Here is a 27,499-nt window from a genome sequence, read left to right as displayed (position 1 = left end):
TTTTCCTCTTTCTCCATATCTTTGGTCGGTCAACAATATATGAAGCTTTTTCTTTTAATGTTTATTTATTTTGAGAGAGACAGAGCGGGAGTCGGGCAGAAAGAGAGAGAGAAACAGAGAGAATGCCATTGTGGGGCTGAAGCCCAAGAGCTGAGATCATGACCTGAGGTGAGATCAGAGTCTGACGTTCAACCGACTGAGCCACCCAGGCCCCTTGAGATCTACTTTTTAAGTGGCGATAATCAGTAACCCTCCAGTTTGCCCTCCCAAAGGCAATTCCCTCTCCCACCGGACGTGGGTGACAGCGCCTTCAAGCCGGACCCCAGGCCACCTGGTCCTCCGCCTGTCTCCGCCTGCACCTGCGCTCCAGCCTCTGCTTGGCCCAAACCCCCTCCGGCGCGTGTCCTGAGCGGACGTCCTGAGTAGGCGCCACCGGCGGGAGCAGCGCCGCGAGGGTCACAAACCAGGACCCGGGTGCACGCTGCGGCCTTGGCGTCCGGTCTCCGCATGCGCGGCGCTGACTCAGCCTCAGGGAGCGACAACGTCGTCTCGGAGCCCGGAGCTGCGTCCTCGAGTGGTGGTGGGGGTGGGGGGTGTTCCCTGGCCGGGGACTCCCGGACTCCCGACCCCGGCCTGCCAGCGCTCCATCAGGGTTGCCGGACGAAAGTGCACTAAGCGGGCCACTCATCGGAAACAGGCCCACCTGCGGCCCACCTGCGGCAGGGGTGGAAAGGGGCTTCTTGCCTCCCACCACGCCCGGCCCCGCTGCCCTCTGATGACAGTGCCCTGTCCCCAGAGAATCCTACCGGAAACAGGCACCGACCAGCTCCCCCCACTCCCTCCGTCCCCCAGGCTCCTCGGAGCCCTGCTCCAGGGACTCAGATCCCAACAAAGGCCATTCCTCCCCCCCCCCACCCCCCCTGTTGGAACGCATTGCTCGTTCCTCTGGGGTCTCCCGTCGCTGCATTGATTCGATAAACGGATTTTGTCGTTTGACAGGTTTGTCCCTGATGGTTTGGGCGGATGTCTTTCGCGCCACATTAGCTCGCCCTGTGGGTCCTAGGACATGGCCCACAGTAGGGGTTGGAGACACTAAACCAGGCAAAGCCGCGAAGGTTCAGGATAAACCTTCATCATGCTGATGTTGGAAGGATGGGAGAGACGTGGGTCCTGGGGAGAAAAGATGGGCACCAAGAAACCAGGTCTCAGCCGCGTTTTGAAACAAAACAGAAGTAGCTGTGGCACAAATTAGCTTTGCCTGCAGGTCTTGAGAACGCGCGTTACTGGGCCCCAGCCCCGGGGTTTGTATTTCTAGCAGCTTTCCCCCGGGGATGACGATGCTATTGCTTGGGGGAGACGCACTGGAAACCACAACAATGCCAGGTGAGTGCTTTGAATCCGGTGATCCGATCCAGACCTCTGACCTAGACCTCTAAAAACTTCATTCTAATAAAACAGTCAAAGGAGTTCTACCCTCAAACCACACAAAGGTTCAACCTCATCAATCCCCAAATTCCATTAAATCTTAAATATTTAGTCCACTTGATAAACGGCCCGTGGTTACCTGCAAATTCTGTGATAAACCAAGGCCACCAAGCATATGAGAGCTCCGGATTCCTAAACATTTCCTTCTCACTGTGTGTGGTTGTGTCTCCATTTAGATGATGTGATAATGCTTGTTGAAATAACAACCCTCCCCCCCACCCCCTTATAGGGCTGCACAAGCCTGAGTGGTCTGGTCTGCTTTCCACTTTGCTGGTGGTGAGTGTAGATCAGTACAACCCCCATGGAGGAAAAATAGCAATATCTCACAAATGCACACACCGTGCAGCCCAGCACAGCCTTGCTAGACATTTATACACGGATGCAGATACACACACGTGCAAAATGGTGTATCTATTCAGATATAGATACAGGACTGCTTTTTACAGGCATCATCATACTGTCTTGCACGACGTTCTTTTTCATTCAATGATATATCTTGACAACTTAATATTACACATGCATACTTTGCTTCTGGAAGGATACACGAGGGCTAATAGCACCCTGCTGGTGGGGACGGTAAATGGTGACCAAACTCTCTGTATAGCTTTTTATACTTTTTGTATCATGTGGCTGTAGAACTTCTCAAAAATGGAAATAATAGGGGTGCCCAGATGGCTCAGTGGGTAGCGCATACAGCCCTGAGGCTGTGAGTTCAAGCCCCACGTTGGGCGTAGAGCTTCCTTAAGTCAATTAGTCAAAAAGATAAAAATAAAGAAAAAGCATGTGTCTTGGGAAAAATGGAAATAATTAAATGAAGATATATGTTATCCCCCCACCCCCCAAAGTTCTGCCAACATGGAAGTCACAGTAGAAACTACACAAGACTAACATTTTCCTTTGCTCCCCTCAGGAAGAAATCTTTAGCCCTAACTGGGAATGTGACTTTTAGTTTGGTCATACCTCTAAGAATTCATATCCCTCCTTGTCAAAGACAGGAATCCTTAGGAAATAACGGTTGCTTTTAAAGTTACTATAAATAACAGATGAAAACTGCAGTAGAGATAACATTAGTTTGAAAATGCCTTAAATAAGCCGTGAGGTCTTAACACCGTGTTACAGTGTTACTCGGCACACGATTGTATCAGTTCCTCTTTGTTAGGCAACATGTTTCTCTGGTGCTCAAGTATTCAGTCGTTTCCTTAGTGGGGAATCCTTTCTAAGCAGAACTTGTCAGGGAATGCAAATTCGGTGGGGGGCTGAAACGTGAATCCACTAACTCAACTGACAAAGTAGGTTCCAGCAGGAGCAGAGCTCCTGAAAAGGCAGGGAAGGAGGGCTGGGGCGGGATTAGAGGGAATTACTCCACTGGGTGGAGAGTGAGGAATTAACTCGGCAAAAGAGAGCACTTGCGCATCGCTTGGGAAGGGCGACACTACCGGAAGGAAAGCCAGCCGACGAGGATGGGATTCGAACCCACGCGTGCAGAGCACAATGGATTAGCAGTCCATCGCCTTAACCACTCGGCCACCTCGTCGCACGGGAACCCAGGCTGTTCTATTTCTTCCTCCCCGCCGCACTCCAGGATTTCCCCCAATGCGTCCGGTCGCCCTTCCCTGGCTTGCTCGCCACACCCGGTCCGAGTCAAGTGTCTGAAAGGACACAGACCCCACGGCCCCGGCGCGGCGGGGCAAACACCCGCCAGCAGGTGGAACCAGGCCTGGGCGCTGACCTACAAGGCTGCGGGAGGCGGGCGCGGGGAGGTCCGTGCGGGAGGCGGGCGCGGGGAGGTCCGTGCGGGGAGGCCCATCCGGCTGGCCACCAGGTGCGCTCACCTGTCGCGGTCCGTCCTGCAGGGCGGGGTGCAGGTGTGGCTCCGTCCCGAGCGTCTCTGACTGCGGCCCCCACTTCTCATCTGCACCCCCCCCCTCCTCCCGCACACTCTTGAGGGTCTGGTGCTTACTTAGTGCAGAGCTTTGGGGGAAGATGTGCTTTTTCCGCCAAAATGTTGGCGCTTCTTTCCCTCCCTGTGCAATCTCTTAGCTCTGTTCTCAGCTGTGTTGCGGGGAGTGGTTTTCTCTCCCCCGCGGTATCCGAATTTCAGAATCCCTCCGGTCAGCACGAAACTACCACCTGGGCTACCGCATCCACGCCGCTAAACGGGACCGTCGTTCCCGTTCCTCTGCGGGGACACTCGCTCTTCAGAGAGTCAAGGGCAACCCCATTGCCACCAGCAACTTCAGAACGATTCCCAGGGGAGGGGGGAGCGGCATGGACACCACCCTCCCTCAGCTGGAGGGCAGGGAATGGTGTGTGCGTTCTGATCATCCCCGTCCAGCAATGCCGGAGTAAGCAAACAGTAACTGCAGTTAAATGCAGGATGAAATGTTCTACATTTAACTCAAACTCTGAGCACCAGAGTCAAGATACCTAGAAAGGATATTTTCAATTAATTAAACCTCTTGGGTTGATAATCCTAGTTTGTTTGTTTGTTTTTTTAATCATAAGGTTGTGATGGATATTAGTTAATATCAATAAAATGCTTAGAAAATTATCTTGCAAACAGTAATTGTGTAAGTCTTTGACACTGTAAGTTGTTTTTGGACTAATAAATAAACTAATAATTAATTACATGAAATGGTATTCAACAAGAAAAAGAAAACCCGGTAGGAAAAAAAAATTTAAAAACCCCACCAGGTATGGTCAATGGACAGAAGAAAATCAGATGGTTAATGAACGTAACTGAAGTGCACCAGCTAACCTGTACATGGGGATAGGACACTTAAAACCTCATTCTCCCTCCCCTACTCCCATTTCAGATTTCTGAAATACTGCCCATGCAGGTGTTAACGGGTCCAACCACCCTGAAGGACAATTGCATAAGACCTATTAAAATTTACAAAGTTCATACCCTTCCTTAACCCAACAGTCAGCCCACTAGTAGAGAATTCTGCTAGAGAAATACCAACACTAGTGTGAAAAAATACACACACATACACATTACATACATTTTAGTGGAGGGCTACTTCTGATAGTTAAATATTAGAGACTGCCCAATGCCTAACAAATGGAATAATTTTATGATCAAGCATAACATTGGAGGAGTCTGTGGTCATTAATAAGAACAACACAGAGCTACATGTAGTAACTGACAAATATTTTCCCAATTACTTTTTCTTAAGGCAAATTGTAGAACCGTATGTATAGCATTTTTGTATTGTTTTGGTACTGTGTTTCATTTTAGGTGATAAAATTTTATTTATTTATTATTTATTATTTTTTTAAAAGGGGGTTTTATTTAATTTTTTAAAATTTATTTATTTTGACAGAGAGGACTCACAAGCACATGCACGAGCGGGGAAGGCACAAAGAGAGAGAGAGAATCCCAAGCAGGCTTCACTGTGCCAGCACAGAGCCCCATGTCGGGCTTGAACTCATGAACTGAACCTTGAGATCATAACCTGAGCTGAAGCAAACAGTTGGATGCTTAACCTACTGAGCCACCCAGGTGTCCCCGGATATTTATTATTTTTTAAAGTAATCTCTACACCCAACAGCATCAATTTTATCAAGGTCCCAAACTTCGACTTTCCACATTACCCTCACAGAAGTATTTACACCTACACCTACGTATCTATTAAGCATCACACAACAATTGTGCATTTCTTTTTAACGAGTTAGCTGAAGAGTTTTTAACATATCCCAATATTTTCAAAATTTATTTCGCATTTATTTTTTATATACTGGGCACAAGCCTTTTGCCGTTTCTGAAAAGTCTCTGATATGAAAATTTAAAAAAACAAGTCCTGAAGGATGTATGTCAATTGTTAACAGCTGAGTTTTTCAACGTTCTTTCTTAAAGGTTTTTCAAGATTTCACTTTTTCTTTAACCATATGTTACTTAACAATTTCATTATGTTAAAGAAGGATCCACACCCAACCTGGGGCTTGAACTCACAACCCTGAGATAAAGAGCCGGATGCTCTACTGGCTGAGCCACCGAGGCACCCCAGTGATTTTGTTTTAAAAGGTAAAGATAAATTTAAACGAAGTCTTTAAAGGCTGAAGCATGGTGAAGAGCGCCAAATGCTGCTCAGAAATGAAGACACAAAGAAATGGCCACTAGGTTTACCAACGATCTTTATATATGATAGGAAGGAGTTTCATCTTAACATCTTACAGATCAAGCTGGTGGACGCCACTTGTAAGAGGTCGGGTCCTATAGACGTCTTCAGGACAGTGGGAAACAGCCTTCTCACTATATTTGATAGCACAGTGAATTGTGCTCCTGCCTGGGCTGTCTTCCCACCAGAGTCCTAAACCCATTTCTTGTTTCTCACCCAACCACAGAGGATGGGCTCCACTTCCCCATCTCTTCTCAGTGGGGATCCGGGTTGCAGTTTTCATTTCCTCAGGGGGAGCATTTGATCTTCGGGAAGGTATTTGATCACTACCTGCTCTCAAACAGGGTCCGAGTGGGATTTCCACCAGGCACCCTGCGTTAACCCTGTGTCTCCACCCTTTTCCCCCATGACCATCCTTCAGATGGTCTCAGGTCCTCTGTGCCTGTTATTCTGGTTTTTCTCTCCTTCCCTACGTGTGTAGATAACGCTCAATCACTGAGCAGTGTGGGGACTCACGGTTCAAGCTTGGGACGTGTGTTTGATGTTGATCCTGTTTAATTAATATTGTGTAGTTGCAGGAGGAGGAGAGACTGCCTCAAATCCACCGAACGAACTCGAACTCCGAGCGTGATGAAATCACAGCACCTGCCGCCCACGCCTCTGTTCTCTCAACAACTATTTAACAAGTGTCCTTTCTCTTCCCGTGCACAGCGTACACTGTCAGGGGGAAGACAGACGTTTAAACAAAGAACACACGTAAGTACATGACCACAAATTTTGTTAGGCGACAGGAAAAATGTACAGAGTGGCATGAGAACAATCGCATGGGGGAATTCACGTTCACTGGGAGATTAGGGAATGTGGCTCTGAACAGATACCCTTTAGGTGCGTAGGTGACATTTAGTATAAAATTAGGGCAGTGTCGGGACAGGCAGGGGCAAGTGAAGTGAGGGGTATTCCGGGCAGAGTGAGAGGTGTGTGTAGGGGAGGGGGGTCGTGGTCAGGAAGCTTGGGAGAAGGCCAGTGTGAGCCAGACCCAGTAAGCAGTGGAGACAGTGGGGAAAGCGAGCCCACTGGGGACAGTGTGGCCAAGTCATGTGACCAAGGCATTGACTATGTTCAGGATTTGAAATTTTACCCCAACTACAATAGGAACGTGTTGAAGCCTCACAAGCAGAGGACGAATACAGTCTGTTTAATATTTCTGAAAGACCACATCCAAGATATATATCCAAGATACACCAGCAGCTGACTCAGATGCACACTGGCAGGGCCTGCAGGGCAACCACTCAAGGTTTGATGCTGAGAGCTTTCCCCTTTGAGCTCCCCTTTGAGTTCCTCCTTCCTGGGGCGCCCTCAGCCCCAGGCAAACCCTGGGCAAAGGGCAAAGAGTTTGCTGAAGAATTTAGCTTTTTAGAAGACTGTAAAAATTATCAGATTTATATCCATAATGAGTGGTTGACTCCCTAGTCAAGATTTTAATTACCAAGGGTAAAGATTCTGGAACTTTTGTGTGTGTGTGTGTGTGTGTGTGTGTGTGTGTGTGTGATATATCTAATTCACCAGGAGATCGTTTGATTCTTGGTTTGTTTTCCAGCTTTAATGACTCTGTTCTTTCTTTTTTTTTTTAATGTCTATTTATTTTTGAGAGACAGAGACATGGCACGAGTGGGGGAGGGGCAGAGAGAGAGAGGGAGACACAGAATCTGAAGCGGGGTCCAGGCTCCAAGCTGTGAGCACAAAGCCCGAAGTGGGGGAAGTGGGGCTCGAACTCACGGATGGGGAGATCATGACCCAAACTGAAGTCAGACGCTCAACCGCCTGAGCCATCCAGGCACCCCTGATTCTGTTCTTTCTTTTGAAAATTTATTTAAATACTGCACAATTGTATGTGTTTAATTTATTCAAAAGAATAGGGAAAATGTTTAAGAAAACTTCCAATCTCACAAAAGCTTTGATAACCAATTTGTTTGAATCCATATTACCTGGAATAAAGACACTCTTGTATCTGTAGATGTCTTCTTAGCTAGGGTGGCAGGTTGGTCTTGAAACCTGAAGATCCAAGTACAAGCTTCTGAGAAGAAAGTGTGTTTTGACAGAAAAAGGACCCAGGCCAAATGTAAAGAGTAAATGAAATCCAGGGAAAGGAGACTTTAAGGAGGCAATTGCAAGGTATTCAATGACAGCAGGGAAATGGAGGGAGATATCACACATCACTATGAGCATGAACATCTAGGTGACTCTGTTCCTGAAGAATATTGCAGATTATGTTCAAATTAATAAAATCAGTATTTAACATTGATCCCTTACATTCGTTTCAAAAACTTTTTAACATTTATTCATTTTTTAGAGAAAGAGTGTGAGTGAGGGAGGGGCAGAGAGAGAGGGACACACACAGAATCTGAAGCAGGCTTCAGGCTCTGAGCTGTCAGCCCAGAATCCCACTCTGGGCTCAAACTCACCAACTGTGAGATCATGACCTGAGCTGAAGTCAGAGGCTTAGCCAGCCGACTGAGCCACCCAGGTGCCCTTAACTTTGATCCTTTAAAAGGAAATGGTCCTGCCGATGATGTAAGCAAACCTCTATCTACCAACTTTGGGCAATGGAATTGTTCACCCGATTCTAGGGGAGCCTGAGTGGCTCAGTTGGTTGAGCTCACGACTTCGCTCAGATTATGATCTCACATTGTGGGTTTCAGCCCCAGGTGGGGCTCTGTGCTGACAGCCTGGAGCCTGCGTTGGATTCCCCATCTCCCTCTCTGTCTCAAAAATAAGTAAACGTTGAAAAAGTAAACAGGGGCACGTGGGTGGCTCAGCCCGTTGAGCATCTGACTCTTGGCTTCGGCTCAGGTCATGATCTCATGGTTCATGAGTTCCAGCCCCACGTCGGGCTCAGGGCTGACAGCTCAGAACCTGGAACCTGCTTCGGATTCTGTGTCTCCCCCTCTCTCTGCTCCTTCCCCACTCACGCTTTCTCTCTCTCACAACTTTATAAATGAATGAATAAATAAATAAATAAATAAATAAATAAATAAATAAATCTTAAAAGGCCATTCTAAGAAAATTATCACACTGATCAAAATAAAAAAGAATAAAACAAAGACATCTGAAGAAGCCACTTTCCCCCCTACTAGACATGCTCACTAAATACGCAGTGCTGATATTTAAAAGTCCCACCTCTCTTCTCTTACACATTGGAATCTTTATGGATAAAATAAATAATGATACCTGGATTTTCCTTACAGTATAGGAGGAAAATGGTATAGCCAGAGGGGGCTGGGAGGGAGAGGGCGGGAGAGGCACTTGGAGGCTTTATAGGTTTCCTTGTTTTGTTTTGTGTGTAAAAATTTCTACAATAAACGTAGGGGTGCGGCTGACCCGGTCATGAGACCAAGCGACTCTTGATTTAGGGGTTCTGAGTTCGAGCCCCACGTTGGGGGTAGAGTTTACTAATTAAAAAAAAAAAAGGAAAAAAACTTTAACATTTTCCGTAATAAAATATATTTTGACCACATGGCAAAATACGCCAGATGCGATCCCCGCACACGAGGCACTAGACTCCGGAGGGGACACCGGATGAGCGGGGACACACGGACGAGCTGGGGTGGGGAAGCTTCGTCCCCCCGTTGGCGGAAATTCCCGCGCACGACCGAGCCCAGCACGTGGGACGCGGGCGCGCCGGCGCAGGTGCACGGAAGTGCTCGCCCCCCGCGGGCCGCGCCTCTGCCCCGCGACCACCAGGTGCCGCCTCAGAGCCCCAGCTCCGCGCCTTCCCGGGAAAGCGCAGAGGCCGCGGGAGCGCGAACTGCGGGCGGTGCCGCCGAACCCGCCCCCCGGGCAGGCGGGGGGGGGGGGGGTCTCTCCGCAGGCTGCCGAAGCCCCGCACCGCCGCGTGGTGACGACCCCCCAACACCCCTCCCTAACCCCAGGCCGCAGGGCCGCCCGCCAGGTGTGCGCCCTCCCCCGGGTCCCTCCGCGCGGCCAGGGGCGCGCCCCCCGGGTTCCTCCCCCCGCCCCCCGGGTTCCTCCCCCCGCCCCCGGGTTCCTCCCCCACCAGGCGTGCGCCTTTCCCCGGGTCCCTCCGCGCGGCCAGGGGTGCGCCCTCCCCACCTCCCCCCGGGTTCCTCCCCCCACCTCCCCCCGCCCCCCGGGTTCCTCCCCCCACCTCCCCCCGCCCCCCGGGTTCCTCCCCCCACCTCCCCGGGTTCCTCCCCCACCAGGTGTGCGCCTTTCCCCGGGTCCCTCCGCGCGGCCAGGGGTGCGCCCTCCCCACCTCCCCCCGGGTTCCTCCTCCCACCCCCCCGGGTTCCTCCCCCACCAGGTGTGAGCCCTCCCCCGGGTCCGTCCCCGCCGCTTCACAGACTGACGGCCGCCTGCGAGTTTGAGAGGCTGGTGGGGGGCGGGGCTCGCGGCCGCAAAATCGCTCCGAGAGCAGAAGCGCCTCTCGTCCAAGCGGAAAGCCACGGATGGGGGTCGCTAACGCACAGGGCAGGCCCGCCTCGCTCTCGGGGCTCCGCCTGGGGAGGTCGCCCTGCCCCCCTCCCCTCCCCCCGCCGAAACTTCCCCAGGTGCCGACGACCTGGGGGTGGGGGGCGGCCACACGGCCCGAAGCCGGGACGAAAACCGGGGGCATGCCCGGTTCCGCGCTGGGGGCGCAGGGCCGGCAACCTGCTGGATGCGAGAAAAGATTTACAAATCACGTGTCTGATGGGGACCAGTACCCCCAATACCCGCAGGCTTCGTTTTACCGCACGTCACAGACACCGCCTTTCTCCCCCCAAAGCGAAGGTGGTGACCATTCGCTCACTTCGTTCTGGTAATTCTCTCAACCTTGTCAACCTTTTGATTTCACCCTGCTCGGTATTATTTGTTATGGTGATCCGTGGTCAGCGGTTACAGCGTGTGGAAAGCTCAGATGATGGTTAGCACATTTTAACCACAGAGGATCTTTAAATTAAGGCATCTATGTGGTTTTTGTAGACACGATGCTATTGCACACTTAATAGACTTCAGTATAGTGTAAACACAACTTTTATACGACTGGGAAGCGAAAACATTCATTTGACTCACTTTACTGCAGTGGTCCGGAACTAAAGCTGCAGTGTCTCTGGGGTATGTGCCTGGGTATAAAGAACCCATGCAACTCGATTGAAAAAGAAAAAGAAAAATCCAAACTGATTTTAAAAATTTGAAAATGGGCAGAGGACCTGAATAGACATTTTCCCAAAGATGTAAAGATGGCAAACAGGTACATAAAAAAAAGTGCTCAACAGGGGCGCCTGGGTGGCTCAGTCGGTTGACCCGCTGACTTTGGCTCAGGTCATGATCTCGCGGTCCCTGAGTTCAAGCCCCGCGTTGGGCTGTGTGCTGACAGCTCGGAGGCTGGAGCCTGTTTCGGATTCTGTGTCTCCCTCTCTCTGACCCTCCCCCATTCATGCTCTGTCTCTCTCTGTCTCAAAAATAAATAAACGTTTAAAAAAAAGTGCTCAACATCACTCACCATCAGGGAAATGTAAATCCAAACCACCCTTGTTAGGATAGTTATTATCGAAAAGACAAGAGATAACAAGGGTCTGGCAGAACGTGGAGGAAAGGGATCCCTTGTTCACTGTTGGTCGGAATGTAAATTGGAATGGCTGCTATGGAAAACAGCATAGAAGTTCCTCAACAAAATAAAAATAGAACTACCACATATCCAGAAATCCCACTTTCAAAGGCAAAGAAAACACGAGCTCAGAAAGAGATCTGCACCCACATGCTGATGGCTGCATTACACACAGTAGCGAAGACACCGGCACAACCACAGTGTCCATCAGGGGATGGTTGGATGAGGAAACTGGTATGTAAATACAACGGAATACTGCTTAGCCATAAAAAAGAATGACATCTGGTCATTTGCCTGGATGGACACTGAAGGCATTATGCTAAGTGAAATACGTCAGACACAGAAAGACAAATACCATATGATCTCACTGATATGTGGAATCTAAAGAACAACGAACCAAACTCAGACACAGAGAACAGACTGGTGGTCACCGGAGGCGGGAGGTGGGAGGGGGTGAAATGGATGAAGGTGGTCAGAAGATACAAACTTGCAGTTACAAAATAAATAAGGGAGGAGGCTGTAATGTATCCCATGGTGAGATGGCTAATGATACTGTATTGCACATTTGAGAGTTGCTGAGAGATCTTAAATGTTCTCATTCAATGAAAAAAATTGTAACTATACATGGTGATGGATGTTAACTACACTTACTGTGGTGATTGCTTCAGGATGTATACAAATACCAAATTATTATATTGTAGACCTGAAACTTATATGTCAATTATATCTCAACTTTTTAAAGGTTGAGCTTATGGCGATTCACATTTGAGTGGCGTCTGAAGGCCCGACACCACCTTTGATAACCTTTGATGCTCCTCCAGATGTTAATTCTTTTTTTTTAACGTTTATTTATATTTGAGACAGACAGAGACAGAGCATGAACAGGGGAGGGGCAGAGAGAGAGGGAGACACAGAATCTGAAACGGGCTCCAGGCTCTGAGCTGTCAGCACGGAGCCCGACGCGGGGCTCGAACTCATGGACTGGACCGTGAGATCATGACCTGAGCCGAAGTCGGACGCTTCACCGACTGAGCCACCCAGGCGCCCCCAGATGTCAACTGTTTTAAGAACACGTTGTATTTGCAAGGATAGGGGAACATGGAGATCATATTATCGGCCTGTAACAGAAGTGATTTCTATTCCCTACAGAAGTGAGATGTAAAAACTACAAAAAGAGACAGGGGAGGGGCATCTGGGTGGTTTAGTTGGTTGAGCACCCGACTCTTGACTTTGGTTCAGGTCACGATCTCACAGTTTGTGAGATGGAGTCCTGCATCAGGCTCTGTGCTGACAGCATGGGGCCTACTTGGGATTCTCTCTCTGCCCCTCCCCCACCCGAGATCGATCTCTCTCTCTCTCTCTCTCTCTAAGTAATAAACTTTAAAAAAAGAGAAACAGGAGAAACATTCTCAATGACCAGGGAAGTGTGAAGAGTCTTAGTTTTGGAGGATCAAAGGGTGTAGAGCAGAAAAGTGACATAATGACAAATTAGAAGACCAAACACCCTAAGGGAGACTTATATTCTTACCATAGTTGGGCCAGTTTTTCATTATTGAAAGGGAACTATGTTGCCTATAAACACTGTAAATCCAGTAGGAAGTCAGGAGCAGTGGTCTGAGACACGCCGCAAATCAAGCTTCTGTTCTCTGAATGAAATAAAATAAAAATAAAACAATTCTTCCCAATAAAGCACTTTTCATCTTGGAAGAATGCCCATTTTGCATCTGCTAAACATTTTTTGCATCGTTTTCCTTTATATGGTTGGCACAGGGTTGGCACTTAACAAAGGCTTGAGAAAGGAGTGAGGGTGTTTTGTTCTGATCTCTTCCAGCTCTAAACCTGCATTATTTAATGCTTATGTCTAGTGAGGTGAATGGCCGCTAGAAGAATTTCAGTGTCTGTGAGGTAAGTGGTGTGTGAGTTCATCTTAAAAGAGTCCTGAGTCTGAGAGAAGCTTGATAATCATTCAGTGGAAAATGTAGATGCTACAAGAAAACACTTCAGTGCAAACTGGCCTCTGTTGGAAAGAAGAAGTCCAATGAGAAAACCTTCCTTACATGAGAAGTTTCGAGTGTCTGGTAGAGTTGTCGAAACAACCCAGAATATACAGACTAGTACTGTCACCAAGTGCGTTCCAGCCTTTCCTATACTGAGACATCTGTCACTTACCTCCCTCCTTCCACAAGTTGTCCTGGCTTCTCACGTACTCTCTACACTTCTCCAAAAAAAACCAATACTTGATATTCACTCTTTGGGTTTGTTCTGGTGTGGGTATGGTTTTTATTTCAACCTTCACTTAGAAAAAATTATAGGAACAACATGAGTGCTATATCCCTTTTACTGAGATTTGCCTATTGTTAATGCTTGACACTTGGTTTTCTCCTCCACGTATACCTGACTGCTGTCATTCGCTAACCCACTAAACTTCCTAAAGATGTGTTGTGGTACCAAGAACCTTCATCCCTGAACACTTTAACATGCACATTCTAAAAACAGAGACATTCTGCCTTGGGACCACAAAACAATGCCTGACTCAAACTGAACACTGATACAATACTATTATTGAATGAATAGTCCATGTTTCCATTATGCCAACTGTCCCAATAATGTTCTTCACATAAATTTTATTCCAGTCTGGGATCCAACCTAGGCTCACACATTGAGCTCACATTACATTTCTTAATCTCCTTTAATCTAAAACAATTCCCCAATGTGTGTCTCTCAAACATAGATTTTTTTTTAAATTTTTTTTCAACGTTTTTATTTATTTTTGGGACAGAGAGAGACAGAGCATGAACGGGGGAGGGGCAGAGAGAGAGGGAGACACAGAATCGGAAACAGGCTCCAGGCTCCGAGCCATCAGCCCAGAGCCTGACGCGGGCCTCGAACCCACGGACCGCGAGATCGTGACCTGGCTGAAGTCGGACGCTTAACCGACTGCGCCACCCAGGTGCCCCATACATAGATATTTTTGAAGAACACAGGGCAGTTGGTCTGTTGAACACTCTGCCCCAAACTTGGGTTTGCCTAATGTTTCCTCACGACTAGATTCAGGTTATGCATTTTTTTTTTTTTTTTTTTTGCCAAAAATACCACAGAAGTGATGTGTCCTCAGTGAAGCAATGATATGAGAAGCCATATATCAGTTCATCCCATTACTAGCTGTTGTTGGATTACTTAAGGTGTTGTTAACCAGATTTCTCCCACAGCAAAGGTATCATGTTCCCCTGGATTATGTTTTTGAACTTAGGCCTATAGCTCCTCAGGCAGGATGGTCAAGAACACTTAATATACCAGGAGCTCCAGGATCAGCGCCTGGTCGTGTCTCCAGCCTCAGCCACTGGTAACGAACTCAGAGCTGACCAAGGCTCAGAAGCCTCCTTTCCTTCCTTCCTTCAATATTTATGGAGCAACAAATACATGTCAGGTACTGCTTGAAGTGCAGAGACAGGCTGAGAATAAAACAGAGTCCTGCTCTCAGTCCTTCTTAGCTCCAGAAGTCCTGGCGGGCTCCCTCATCACGGGCTCTCCTGAGATGTAAGAGTAACCAGTAACAGAAAAAAACCAACACAGACTTTGATAAGAACCCAACTCTGGTCCTCCGTGTCTGTTTAGAATGTTTGTATTCCTGTCTACGGTTGTTCTCAAGTCAAGATTAACAAAACCTGATGTATTTCTTGGAGAGAAAGGGGTAGAGTGTATGTGGGTTGAAAGCCAGTTCAAAATAACAGCTGTTATCAACGACAAAGATGCTATTCAGAGATACATTCAAAAACATTATAAACCAGTCAGGATGGACTTCCAAAATCATGTTCAAGAAGGCAGGGAAGAGAAACCACAGAGATGCAACACAGGGAACAAGAAAAAAAATAGCAGACTTAAGCCTTAAAATACCAATAATGACATTAAGTAGAAAACGCTTCAGTTCAATCCACCAATCCTAAGACAACAGTTGGTGGAATAAATTAAAAACCCGTCACCCAAACATGTGCCGTCTGTAAGAAACGCTCTTCAAATTTAATGATACAGGTAAATGGAAAGTAAAAGGTTGGGAAAAGAGACATGATGCAAACATCAAAGAAAAGGAGAAGCAGGATTGTTCTCTTGCTGGCTGTCTAGATTTAAGAAAGTGTTGAAGACAACATTAATAATGCAGATTAAACTTTAAAATGTGTCACATCTGTAGCTGTTCCATTATGGACAGCACAAAAAAATGAGAAAATACTCTCCAGTATTTGAAAACTATTATGAGGTTCAGCACAGAAGTCCCTCATGTCATTGCCCGAGGGACACAGGTAGTTCCAAAAGAGGTTTTCAGTTGTGTAAATATAACTTGTAGGAGGGCGAAAATGCTGGAATGAAAAGTTTGATTTTCCCTCTTCCCTTCTGTCCTCGGTTGTAAGCTCAAGGAGCGTGCTCACAATGAGAAGAGTATGCCCTTGGCTTTGGTCAGAATGTGCCCCCACCCCTGATTTTGAGCTACTGGAGGCCAACACACTATGCTCTCCACGTCACTCAGACTATAGCACATCCTTGGGGTGCCTGGGTGGCTCAGTGGGTTGAGCGTCCAACTTCGGCTCAGGTCATGATCTCATGGTTTGTGAGTTCAAGTCCCACACTGGGCTCTGTGCTGTCACCTGCGGAGCCTGGAGCCTGCTTCAGATCCTCTGCCCCCTTCTCTCTTTGCCCCTCCCCTGCTCGTGCTCTCCCTCAAAAATGAATAAACATTAAAAAAAAACAACTATATAACACATCCTTTCTTCATCAGGAAATGCTAATTATAGGGGTGGAGACCAGGAAGGGTCTGCAGGCCACCCACTTGTGGCTAAGGGCGTGGTTAGGGAGGGAAGGAAACAAGACAACTCACCTCGCACATTCCACACATTCCAAACTTGGACATTGTAGTGTCCCGGGGCCGGTACTCAGAGTAGTAATTTCAACGCAGGGCTAGGCTAAAGCTAGTGAGGAATTAGAATGGGTTGAAAACACACTACATGAAAACATGTGAATTCAGTAGAAAATATAATTTTTTTATAGCTTCCCTTGTGACTTTTCATCCTATTAACTGATACTTAGTTGCATTTAATAAAGGTAATCACATGTAAATTGCTTATTGACGTTTATTTTTCTAAATTCTCAACTTTTCCAGCATTTATGACCTTTATAAAAACTTATTTTTTAAGCACATTTATTTATTATTATTTTAAATTTTTTTGTTTGTTTTTTAATGTTTATTTTTGAGAGAGAGAGAGAGAGACAGAGCATGAGCAGGCAAGGGGCAGACAGAGAAGGAGACACAGAATCCGAAGCAGGCCCCAGGCTCTGAGCTGTCAGCACAGAGACCGATGCGAGGCTTGAACCCACTAACCATGAGATACTGACCTGAGCTGAAGTCGGACACCTAACCGACTGAGCCACCCAGGTGCCCCAAGTTTATTTATTTTTGAGAGAGAGACAGAGTGTAAGAGGGGAGGGGCAGAGAGAGAAGGAGGCACAGAATCCGTAGCAGGCTCCAGGCTCTGAGCTGTCAGCACACAGCCCAACATGGGGTTCAAACTCATGAATGGTGAGATCACCACCTGAGTCAAAGTTGGATGCTTAACCGACTGAGCCACCGCAGCGCTCCTATAAAAACTTTCCAGTGTGGCATCTCTGGTTTTCTTTAAATAACGAAGTTCAAGAAACATTTTATCTCAGTTAAGAAAAGGAGTCGTGGATTCTCCCCGCAGTTTTCACCTCACGCCCGGGCGGGGTGTCGGGGTGCAGCGGATTCTCTGGTACTGGGTCGGGGCCCCCAGGGGGATTCCCCGCACTCACTCGGCCGGCCGGGCTCAGCTCCCCGTGGCCCCTCAGGTGCTGGAGCAGCGTGGCTCTCTGCCTGTAGGCCTTCCCACACTCCTCACACGCATAGGGCTTCTCCTCCGAGTGGACTCTCTTATGTTTCTTGAGATCTGACTTCCAACTGAAGGCGCGCCCACATTCCGGGCACTGAAAAGGCTTCTCTCCCGTGTGGATTCTGACATGGTGACTAAGACCCGTCTTCTGACTGAAGGCTTTGCCACACTCTTTACACTGATAGGGCTTTACCTTGTTGTGAATCGCCTGGTGTTCGATAAGATGCTCGCCCCTGGTGAAGGCCTTCCCACACTCAGGGCACTGGTAGGTTTTATCCCCAGTGTGGATTCTTGTATGGTTCCGCAGGCCGGTCGACCGAGTGAAGGTCTTCCCACACTCACCACACTTGTGTGTTCCTGGCTCAGGGGGGTTCCCGTGCTTCCCTCCCAACCTGTGCTTATTAAGGCCCGAGCGTTGGCTGAAGGCTTCGCCACACTCACCACATTTATAGGGCTTCTCCCCAGTGTGGCTTCTTTGATGTATGACCAGGGTTGAGCTCACGCTAAAGGTTTTGCCACACTCAGCACACTCATAGGGTTTCTCCCCCGAGTGGATTCTGTGATGTATTATGAGTTCTGAGGTCCGGCTAAAGGCGCGTCCACACACAGGACATTCAAAAGGTTTCTCTCCAGTATGGATTCTCTGGTGTTGGTTAAGTCCTGCATACTGAGTGAACGCTTTTCCACACACTTTGCATTCATAGGGTTTTTCTTCACTGTGAATTCGCTGATGCTCAATCAGATGTGAACGTTGCCGGAAGGTTTTCCCACACTCGTTACATTCATAAGGCTTCTCCTTGTGGAATCGCTGATGTTCAGTTAGGTCTGAACTATGGCAGAAGGCTTTTCCACAGTCTGCACATTCAAAAGGTTTCTCTCCAGTGTGGACACTTTGATGCTTTGTAAGAACTGATCTCCGACTAAAACACCGGCCACATTTACTACATCGATATGGCTTTTCTCCAGTGTGGCTTTTGAGATGTTGGAGGAGGCCTGCTTTCTGACTGAAACCTTTGCCACACTCTTGACAGTGATAAGGCTTTCCCTTGCCACGAAGCTCCTGGTGCTGGCTAAGCTCTGACCGTCCGATGAAGGCCTCTCCACACTCTGTGTGTGAGCATGGTGTCTCCCCGCTGTGGGTCCTCCTGTGCGTGTGAAGGCCTCTTGTCCAGGTGAAGGTTTTCCTGCATTCTTCACAGGCAGAGACTTTTCTGCCTGGGGCACCCCCGTCCTGCCTTTCCAAAGTTCCACTGGGCTCCCTGTCCCCTGTGTATTTGGCATGCTGAGATGAAGTTCCATCCTGTCCATCAGACCCCTTCCCACAAGGCTCTGTTTCTTCACAGAGTTCCTGCTTCACGTCTAACATCACGTTGTCAGTCCTCACTCCACCATCTGGAACAACAGACCACACAACTTGAGGAGAAAAGATAACTCAAAAGCAATGTAAGAGATAGACAGCTGGAAAGGTTAGTCTTGATTTTAGGTTGATGTTAACAGAAGATATCGCATCACCTCTTATGTTAGTCATGGTACAGGTGTGGAAGCGAGAAAGAACAAAGCATGGCTGAGTTACCAGCAGCGTGTGGCAAAGGTGACAGGCTGTCACTTCTGCAGTGACATAAGACTGTAAGTCCCATCTTGCTGATGGACTCTCCACTAACATCCTTCCTTGCTGGCTTGCTGGCTTTGATGAAGAGAGCCACCGCCACCATACAGAGAAGCCATGTGGCAAGAGTGGCCTTGGCCAGCGGCCGGCAAGGGACTGAGATAGAGAAGTCCCTGTCTGACAGAGAAGTGAGTCCTGCCGGCATCGATGTAAGGCTGGAAATAGATCCTTCCCCAGTCACAACTCAGATGAGACCTCAGCCCTAGCACCTTGACTACAACCTTGTAAGAGACCCAGAAGCACGGGGCCAGCTGAGCCAACCCAGACTCTTGACCCACAGACATTGTGAGATAAAACGTGTATGGTTTTAAGCCACTAACTTTGTGGTACCCTTGTTAAGCAGTAGTTGATAACTATGTACAACTAGCACAAAAACACAAAGCTTCCTCAGTGTAAGAACTACTACAACTAAAAAGAAAAGAGTGGAGGAGGGGCACCTGGCTGGCTCAGTTGGAAGAGCACAAGACCCTTGATCTCAGGGTTGAGGTCAAGGCCCATGTTGGATGTAGAGGTTACTTAAAAATAAAGTCCAAAAAATAAAAAAAAAAAAAAAAAAAGTAAACCACACATTGAAAAGCATATACACGCACATGCACACACACATATGTATCTATGCACATATGAATGTTTGTACTTATGTTCATATATTCGTATGTGTATAGAGGACACGTAGAATGAAAAACATAAGCAAATTATGTTAAAGTCAAACATAATTGTCCTAACAGCCATATCAATAAATGCAAATGGCTTAACTATTAAAAAACACTAGATTTGCTCACAGAGCAAAACTGAACTCTATTTTATATATATATATATATATATATATATATATATATATATGTATGTGTGTGTGTGTATTTATTTTTTAAGTTTATTTATTTATTTAAAAAAAATTTTTTTTTTCAATGTTTATTTATTTTTGGGACAGAGAGAGACAGAGCATGAACGGGGGAGGGGCAGAGAGAGAGGGAGACACAGAATCGGAAACAGGCTCCAGGCTCTGAGCCATCAGCCCAGAGCCTGACGCGGGGCTCGAACTCACGGACCGTGAGATCGTGACCTGGCTGAAGTCGGACGCTTAACCGACTGCGCCACCCAGGCGCCCCACGTTTATTTATTTTTGAGACAGAGAGAGAGAGAGAGAGAGAGCTGGGGAGAGGCAGAGAGAGAGGGAGACACAAAATTTGAAGCAGGCTCCAGGCTCTGAGCTGTCAGCACAGAGCCCAACACGGGGCTCAAACCCACAAACCACGAGATCATGACCTAAGTCAAAGTCAGACACTTAGCCAAGTGAGCCACCCAAGTGCCCCTATTTATTTTTATCTTTTTTCAACGTTTATTTATTTTTTTGGGACAGAGAGAGACAGAGCGTGAACGGGGGAGGGGCAGAGAGAGAGAGGGAGACACAGAATTGGAAACAGGCTCCAGGCTCTGAGCCATCAGCCCAGATCCTGACGCGGGGCTCGATCTCACGGACCGCGAGATCGTGACCTGGCTCAAGTCGGACGCTCAACCGACTGCGCCACCCAGGCGCCCTTATTTTTATCTTTTTAAGTTTATTTATTTGAGAGAGACAGAGACAGTGGGGGGGGGGGCGCAGAGAGAGAGAGAGAGAGAGAGAGAGAGAGAAAATCCCAAGCAGGCTTTGTGCTGTCAGTGCAGAGCCTGATGTGGGGGCTCCATCCCACAAACCATGTATCATGTATCATGATCTGAGCCGAAACCAAGAGTTGGAAGCTTAAAGGACAGAGTCACCCAGGCACCCCTATTTTATTCATTTTGAGAGAGAGAGCGTGCACAGGGAGGGGAAGACAGACAGGTAGCGAGAGAGACTCCCAAGTAGGCTCCCCACTGTCAGTACAGAACCTGATGGGGGATCAAACTCACAAACCAGCAGATCATGGCCTGAGCCGAAATTAAGAGTCAGACGCTTAACCGACTGAGCCCCCCCGGCTCCCCTCAACTCTATGTGTATAGTCAAGAGACACATATACAGCAAAATATGTGAATAAGGATAAATTAAGCAAATGCAAATAAAAAGAAAGAAAGAATCAAGATTTTGAAAGGGGAGATGCAGGCCAAAAGCATGAAATGAGACAAAGAAGAGCACTTAAAAATGCTAAAATGAAGAATACAATTTGCAATGCAGATGTAACACATATGAATAATTATACAGAAAATAACAGAGTGGCAACTTTCCTAAAGCAGAAACTATAGGTGATATAAAAAAACAGACAGGGGCACCTGGCAGGCTTAGCCGGTAGAGCATGCAACACTTGATCTCAGGGTTATGAGTTCGAGCCCCACGTTGGATGTAGAGATTACTTAAAAATAAAATCTTAAAAGAAGCACATGGGTGGTTCAGTCAGTTGAGCATCTGACTTTGGCTCAGGTCATGATCTTGTGGTCCATGAGTTCGAGCCCTGTGTTGAACTCTGTGCTGATGGCTCAGACCCTGGAGCCTGCTTTGGATTCTGTGTCTCCCTCTCTCTGTGCCCCTCCCCTGTTCATGCTCTGTCTCTCTCTCTGTCAAAAATAAACATTTAAAAAAAATTAAAAAAAAAATTTTTTTTAATGTTTATTTATTTTTGAGACAGAGAGAGAAGAGGATGAGTGGGGGAGGGACAGAGAGAGAGGGAGACACAGAATCGGAAACAGGCTCCAGGCTCTGAGCCATCAGCCCAGAGGCCGACGTGGGGCTCGAACTCACGGACTGCGAGATGGTGACCTGAGCTGAAGTTGGACGCTTAACCGACTGAGCCACCCAGGCGCCCCCCAAAAAAAATTAAAAAAAAAAAAAAAGATTCTGTCTCCCTCTCTCTCTGCCCTTCCCCTGCTCGCTCTCTCTCTCTCTCTCAAAAGTAAATAAACAAACATTTGAAAGAAAAAACTGTTACTTCAAAGGCAAAATATAAACACACATTTCAGATTTTATAGAAAATAACAATGAGAACACTACATTTCAGAACATTTGGAATTCATCTAGAGCAGTGTTCAATGAAATATTCATGCCATCAAATATTTATATTAGTAAATAGGAGAATGAAAATATATAAATCAACCCACATCAAAAGTTAGAAAACAACAACAACAAAGACAACTAAATAAACCAAGACAGCCTGCTCACTCATGCACTTTATTGGCTTTTCTCCCTTCAGTGTCTCCATTCCCACTCCTGTGCTTCTCGGGATCACCTGATAGTGTCACAACCTTAAGTAAATAAGTGAGCGAGTGAATGAATAAACCAACCAACCAACCAGCCAGCCAGCCAGCCAGCCAAAGGAGAACATAAGAAATGAATTAAAAAAAATAAATGCAGACACCAAATATAATAGAGAAAGGTAATGGAACATTGTAATGGTAAAACAATCGAATACATCAATATAAATTCATGCGTGTTAGGAAAAAATATGTATTATGTAGCTCTGCCCATGAAATGTCCTAGAAGCAGTGTTACCCACATGATAAAGAACACGCCTCACACCCAGATCTTATTCTCCATTTAAAAAACCAAGGCTCCTTCAGCAATGGTTGACAGCAGATCTGGGTACAGGGAAGATACAAGGTGAGCCTGAAACAATTTATTTTGTTCAAAAAGTAAAAGCAAGCATTCAAAACTAACAGAGCCAAAATTAACGGAGATGGGAGCAAGACTGAAGACATCCACATAAGCCAAAGATGTGTGGAAGAAAGGGTGGATTGAAATGTGGTGGGTTGAAACACGCTGACTCAATACAAATGCCTATGTCCATAATGATACCCACACAGGAAAAAACCTAAAATCTCATGTCACCATTTAAGGTGCCTAATAAACCACTTCCTGAATTTGAAAACTGGTCAATAAAAGGGGGAAACTAAGCATCAGTCATGACTGCCTAGAAGGAAGTGACCAAACAGACATATCGGATGAAGGAAAGCTTTACTATGAAGAATGCCAGTTAATAACAGAGAAGGAATGAAAGAATTACAAATTCATCCTGTAACTCTTAATAAAATGGTTGACCCATACGAGGTTTATCAAACATTTATAATTTGTTGACGGGGAACTGGCTATTTGCAAAGTGGCAAGGCGACACTCACAGTTAGCTATGAGGGGGAAACCAGCTATTTCCTGTCATCATGCTAAGCCGGTGATTTAAATAGCGGGTCACCCAGGTATTAATGTCTCTTATTACCTAATATTAATTCTAGCCCAAAATGTTTAACTCAAATCCTTCAAGCCTTCAGATGCAACTGCCAGTTTATAGCAAATACAAGGTACGTGGGCAGCAAAGTAAAGGATACAATGAGGAAGCAATTAAAAAACTCCACAGGCAGGGAAACTGGCCTGGGCTCATCAAAAAGTCTGGGTTATGGGGAAAAAATGGGAGTGGAATTGTTTTAATGTAGCAAAGAATTAAGAGGCATGAACAACCCCGGATTCTACCCAGAGTTGGACAAATCAGCTTTAAATACATTTTCGAAAAAAACTGAGCCAATCTGAATTTGAACTGAATTTAGGTAACATGAAGATGTACTGATGGGGGAAAGGAAAGATCATTAGCTGAACTAAATAGATCAGAAAATAGCAGAGTATGAGCTCTCTTTGGTAAAAGGTATGTGTGTGTATGCACATGCGTGTACACATACCCGCATATAAATACACATGCACATAAAAAGCTACACAGATATAGAATAAAAAGTCATCAGTTGTAATAATCTCTGGGTGATAGAACATGGTGCTTTATTTTCTTATTTTGCTACTATGTACTTTCTAACTTTGTACAATGCATGTATACTTCTCTGGTAATAATAAAAGGTAACTTTCAAAACAGTTAATATAGTTTTACAGGGTTAATATCCTATCAGTATCAACTGAAAAATGTAGGCATCAAAATTCTTTAAATAACATTTCTACTAGACCATATGCAGAAAATTCAAAGATAGATATACATATTTTTTAATGTTTATTTGAGAGAAACAGAGCATGAGCAGGGGAGGGGCAGAGAGGGAGACACAGAATCCAAGGCAGGCTCCAGGCTCTGAGTGATCAGCGTAGAGCCTGATGTGGGGCTTGAACTCACAAACCACGAGATCATGACCTAACCTGAAGTCGGATGCTTAACCAACTGAGTCACCTAGGTGCCCTGCAAATACGGATATTTAAAACCAACCATACCACTGAGGCTGTTCTGATATGACTTACTGCCTTTTAATCATTATTACCTAAAATGTTGCCTTCATCATGTTCTTTAATAACCCTCATCACAAGGAATGAACATGTCATACTCCACACAAAAAAATTCAACTCAGAGTTCATTTCCGTCCAAATTCCCCAGAGAAAGTATTGCCTCACCTCCTTCCTCTGATGGTTGGGGCTCAGGTCCTTTGCCCTTGAACTGGATTGCTGGGGGCTGAACCCATGTGTATGAAGATTCTTCATCCAGCGTCTGAAGGGTCACTCTCTGCAAAAGGATTTCCTGTTCCAGAACACAGGCTGAAACCTGGAGACAAGCAGTAGTGATTAAGCCCCAAGGACACTGAAAATTTAAGAGACTAAACTGGTTTGGAAGGACTCCTTGAGGAATCCACAAGAAATATCCCCGAGACACTAGGAAAAAGAAAATTGAAAACAGGGCCTTATTTACCTTCTGGGGCACTGAGAAATAGCTAGAAAAGTAAGCAAAGCAAAATCCGATCAAGACTTGTTTCTGTCATTTCACTATTGCCTGTGTGTCCCTGGCCAAGTTACACAACCTCTCTGACCTTAGTTTCCATGTGTGCAAACTGGGAATGATTTCACCTCCTCCTTTGTGGCCGAGAGTTGAGAGACCTCTAAAGTAAGGAGCATGATGCCCCTCTAGTGTCTGAAAGATAAAATGTCTTCCTTATCTTTACTCACCATCTCTGAATCTGCAGTTCCCTCCCTCTCCCTCTGCTCGGGGCTGGCTTAGCAAGACGCTCAGTCCCCTGCTGAATGCTGGTTCTGCCCTTGCTCCCTCAGAGCTCCACAACTGAGGAAGTTTTGTTCCCAGTCACCCACAACCATATCAGACCAGTGCCTTCCTACTTGTACATTTCTTTTTCCGTCCAGATCCTCCAGCACCGTCACCACCTCGTCCCCGCTCTCCGGACGGTGCTCCCGCACCCAGGCCTGGAGCTCCGCGGGCAGGACGGTCAGGAACTGCTCCAGCACCAGCAGCTCCAGGATCTGCTCCTTGCTGTGCGTCTCGGGCCGCAGCCACTGGCGGCACAGCTCGCGGAGTCGGCGCAGCGCCTCCCTGGGTCCAGGCGTCTCCCGGTAGCAAAAGTGTCTGAAGCGCTGTCTGAAGATCTCCCAGGCAGGGGGCTGGTTGTCCGGCACCTGACTCCTGGGGTTGTCCTCCTCCAGCTCCACCTTCACCACCGCAGGCCCCTGCTGACCCCATTCAGGGTGGAAATGGCCGGCAGACTTTCTTGTGTCCACAGCCATCCTGCCTGGCTTCTGCCGGCGTGTCACCTGGAGGCTGCTGAGGGCGCTCTAGGGCACAGAACTAAATAGGGGGTAAACGGCAGATCCTGTGAAGAACCACGCAAGACCTGTGACCGCAGTAACTATTTTTATTCATTCGGTAAATCCACAAAAATGCACTAATAGAGGCCGAGCCTGTGCAGAAAGCATTGCAGGCATTCGAACTGCGTCAGTGCACAGAGCCCTGGCATCCTGGAGCGTCCACTCCACGCGGGGCAGTCAGCAATCACAACTACCAGCGGAACCCCGCGCGTAGGGTGGTGTCGCGTCACTGGAGGAGGGGCGCGCGGGCCGAAGAAGCCTCCGAATCCGGCGCCCCGGCCTCAGGGAACACTTCCAAGCCTCGTGAGGTGGCACAGGGTCGTCCGTCCGCGCGCAGATGCGCCCACCCAGAGGGAGAGAAGCGCTGAGGAACCGCGGTCACAACAGCAGTGACCTTCGTTCGTGCTGGCTTGGCAACGACGAGCGCGGAGCCCTACTCCCTGCTCGCATCGAGGGGCCCCCACTCCGGGTCGCCCTCGCGGCTCAGCTCGTCGGGGGTCCGCAGGGCCGCTCCCGCCGGGGTCCGAGCCCCAACCCTGGACCCCAAGGCGAGGGACACACTAGGCCGCTCAACCAGCTCCGCCACAGCGTGCGGGGCCCAGCCCCCGGCTCCCGGAAGCGGCCGCCGGGCTCCCGGAAGCGCCCCGCCCGCGGCTCCTGGAGGCCACGCCCCCTGGCGCGCGCGGCCGCGTCCCACTTCCGGCGTCTCCCGGAATACACGCAACAGGATCAGGAAAGCACAACACGCCGTCGACAAAATGAAGTCGTTTTCATTGAGGTACACTTCTATTTAAGTTGCCTTAAATATTAGAAAATAAATGTAACCCAGTGTTTGGGATAAGAATGCTTACTTTCTAAGAACATCCTGTATAGTGAGGGAAAATAATTTGTTGAGCCTAAGGCCCATTTGTCTGGTAAAAACAGGTTATCCTTGCTGTGTGGTAATTTACTAAAAACAAATGACAACAACAAAAACTTGACCTCACTGTGTGTGTGAATAGATGCTCTAATCAGCTGATACAGCCTTGGGAGGGCGGTAACATCGGTCCAACGCACTCCAACCCATCTAAGGGTGACCTTGCTTCAAGCCTACGCACTCCTTGCTTGCTGACCTAAGTCCTTTGGTCCGTAGCAGAAATAACCAACTTCCCTTGAGATTTGCGGACCATTTGCCTTGAGGAGTGAAGGACCAGACCTTCCCAGAGGATAAAGCCTGACCGGATTGGAAAACGGCGCGAGTCTGTTCAGGGTCACGTCCACCTGTGACTACCCGCCAGGCCACCTGTTCCTCCCGCATGCAGCTCCCTCCCTTACCCCGCGTGGCTTCCCCTTTAATGCCTCCAGCTCCCCGGGGGGCAGGGAAGCCGGTCCATCCCCAGCAGCTCCAGGATCCAGGATCCGCTCTTCTCTTCGGTATGCAGTATGCACGTCTGGCTTCGGCCACTGACGGCGGTTCCTGGAGCCCCTTAGGTCTTCGCGGGGCCCAGAGGCCTCCTCAGCAGAAGCGCCGGAAATGCAAGAGGGCGGACAGGAAGCACCTTCCTAGACAGTGTCGACAGCTCCCCAAAATGTTCTCTTCCCGGTTCACTACGTGCAAACCCTCCTGCTCTCAGGGAGTGTGGACGACAGGAGTCAGGGTTACGCCAAATTTTAGACAACTCGGGCTGTGAAGGCTCCAGACAAAACTCACTGGACTCGGGGCAGAGTCGGAGTCAGGGTGAAGGCTCTTCTGGACTCTGGGGGTGGGGGGAGGGGATCAGAACGTATTGTAAACACAACAAAATGACCCGGGCAGCGGAGAACTTGGATAAGCCTGCTAACACGATAGCGGTGATAAGCCGACCCGAACAACTTAGGGACACATTGCACCCAGGCTGCGGAGGCAGGTCTTTGCGGCGCTCACAGCCCCCGGGGCTACAAGTAATGCCACGCTCGCCCGGGCGTGAGCGGCGTGAGCGCCCGCCCCCGGGGCCGGCTGGGCAGGCCAAGCAGAGGCTCGCCCCACGCCCCTCACCTCGCGTCCAGCCCCAGCCCTCTGTCCGATCCCCTCTCCGCGCCCCGCCGCACCGCGAGCCCACGCCGACGCGCAACTAGATGCCGTCGAGTGGTCCGCGGAACTGGATCCCGAGAGGCTACTTCCGGGTTTGCGTAGGTACCGGGAGGTCTGGGCGTCTCTATGACTTGCGCTCCCGGGCC

General features: G+C 48.0%; 1 protein-coding gene and 1 non-coding gene across 2 annotated transcripts; both read right to left on the bottom strand.

Moving 5' to 3' along the window:
- Positions 1-2,937: 2,937 nt before the first annotated feature.
- On the bottom strand, positions 2,938-3,019 carry TRNAS-GCU (transfer RNA serine (anticodon GCU)). Its single transcript has one exon. It is a non-coding gene; the product is annotated as a tRNA-Ser (tRNA).
- Positions 3,020-16,802: 13,783 nt separating this feature from the next.
- On the bottom strand, positions 16,803-25,888 carry LOC124528412 (zinc finger protein 883-like). Its single transcript, XM_047102017.1, has 3 exons — positions 24,821-25,888; positions 24,107-24,254; positions 16,803-18,497 (listed from the first exon to the last, which is right to left on the bottom strand). The coding sequence occupies exons 1-3, from the start codon at positions 25,220-25,222 to the stop codon at positions 16,909-16,911; spliced, it is 2,139 nt and encodes a 712-aa protein (XP_046957973.1). The 5' UTR covers positions 25,223-25,888; the 3' UTR covers positions 16,803-16,908.
- Positions 25,889-27,499: the final 1,611 nt, after the last annotated feature.

This window comes from Lynx rufus, unplaced genomic scaffold (assembly GCF_022079265.1).
Source record: "Lynx rufus isolate CCGP_SWC_20201006 ecotype Redwood Valley unplaced genomic scaffold, mLynRuf1.p SCAF_6, whole genome shotgun sequence".
Taxonomy (NCBI): Eukaryota; Metazoa; Chordata; class Mammalia; order Carnivora; family Felidae; genus Lynx; species Lynx rufus.
Note: the sequence above shows the minus strand (reverse complement) of the source record. Positions and strands in the feature narration are given on the sequence as shown.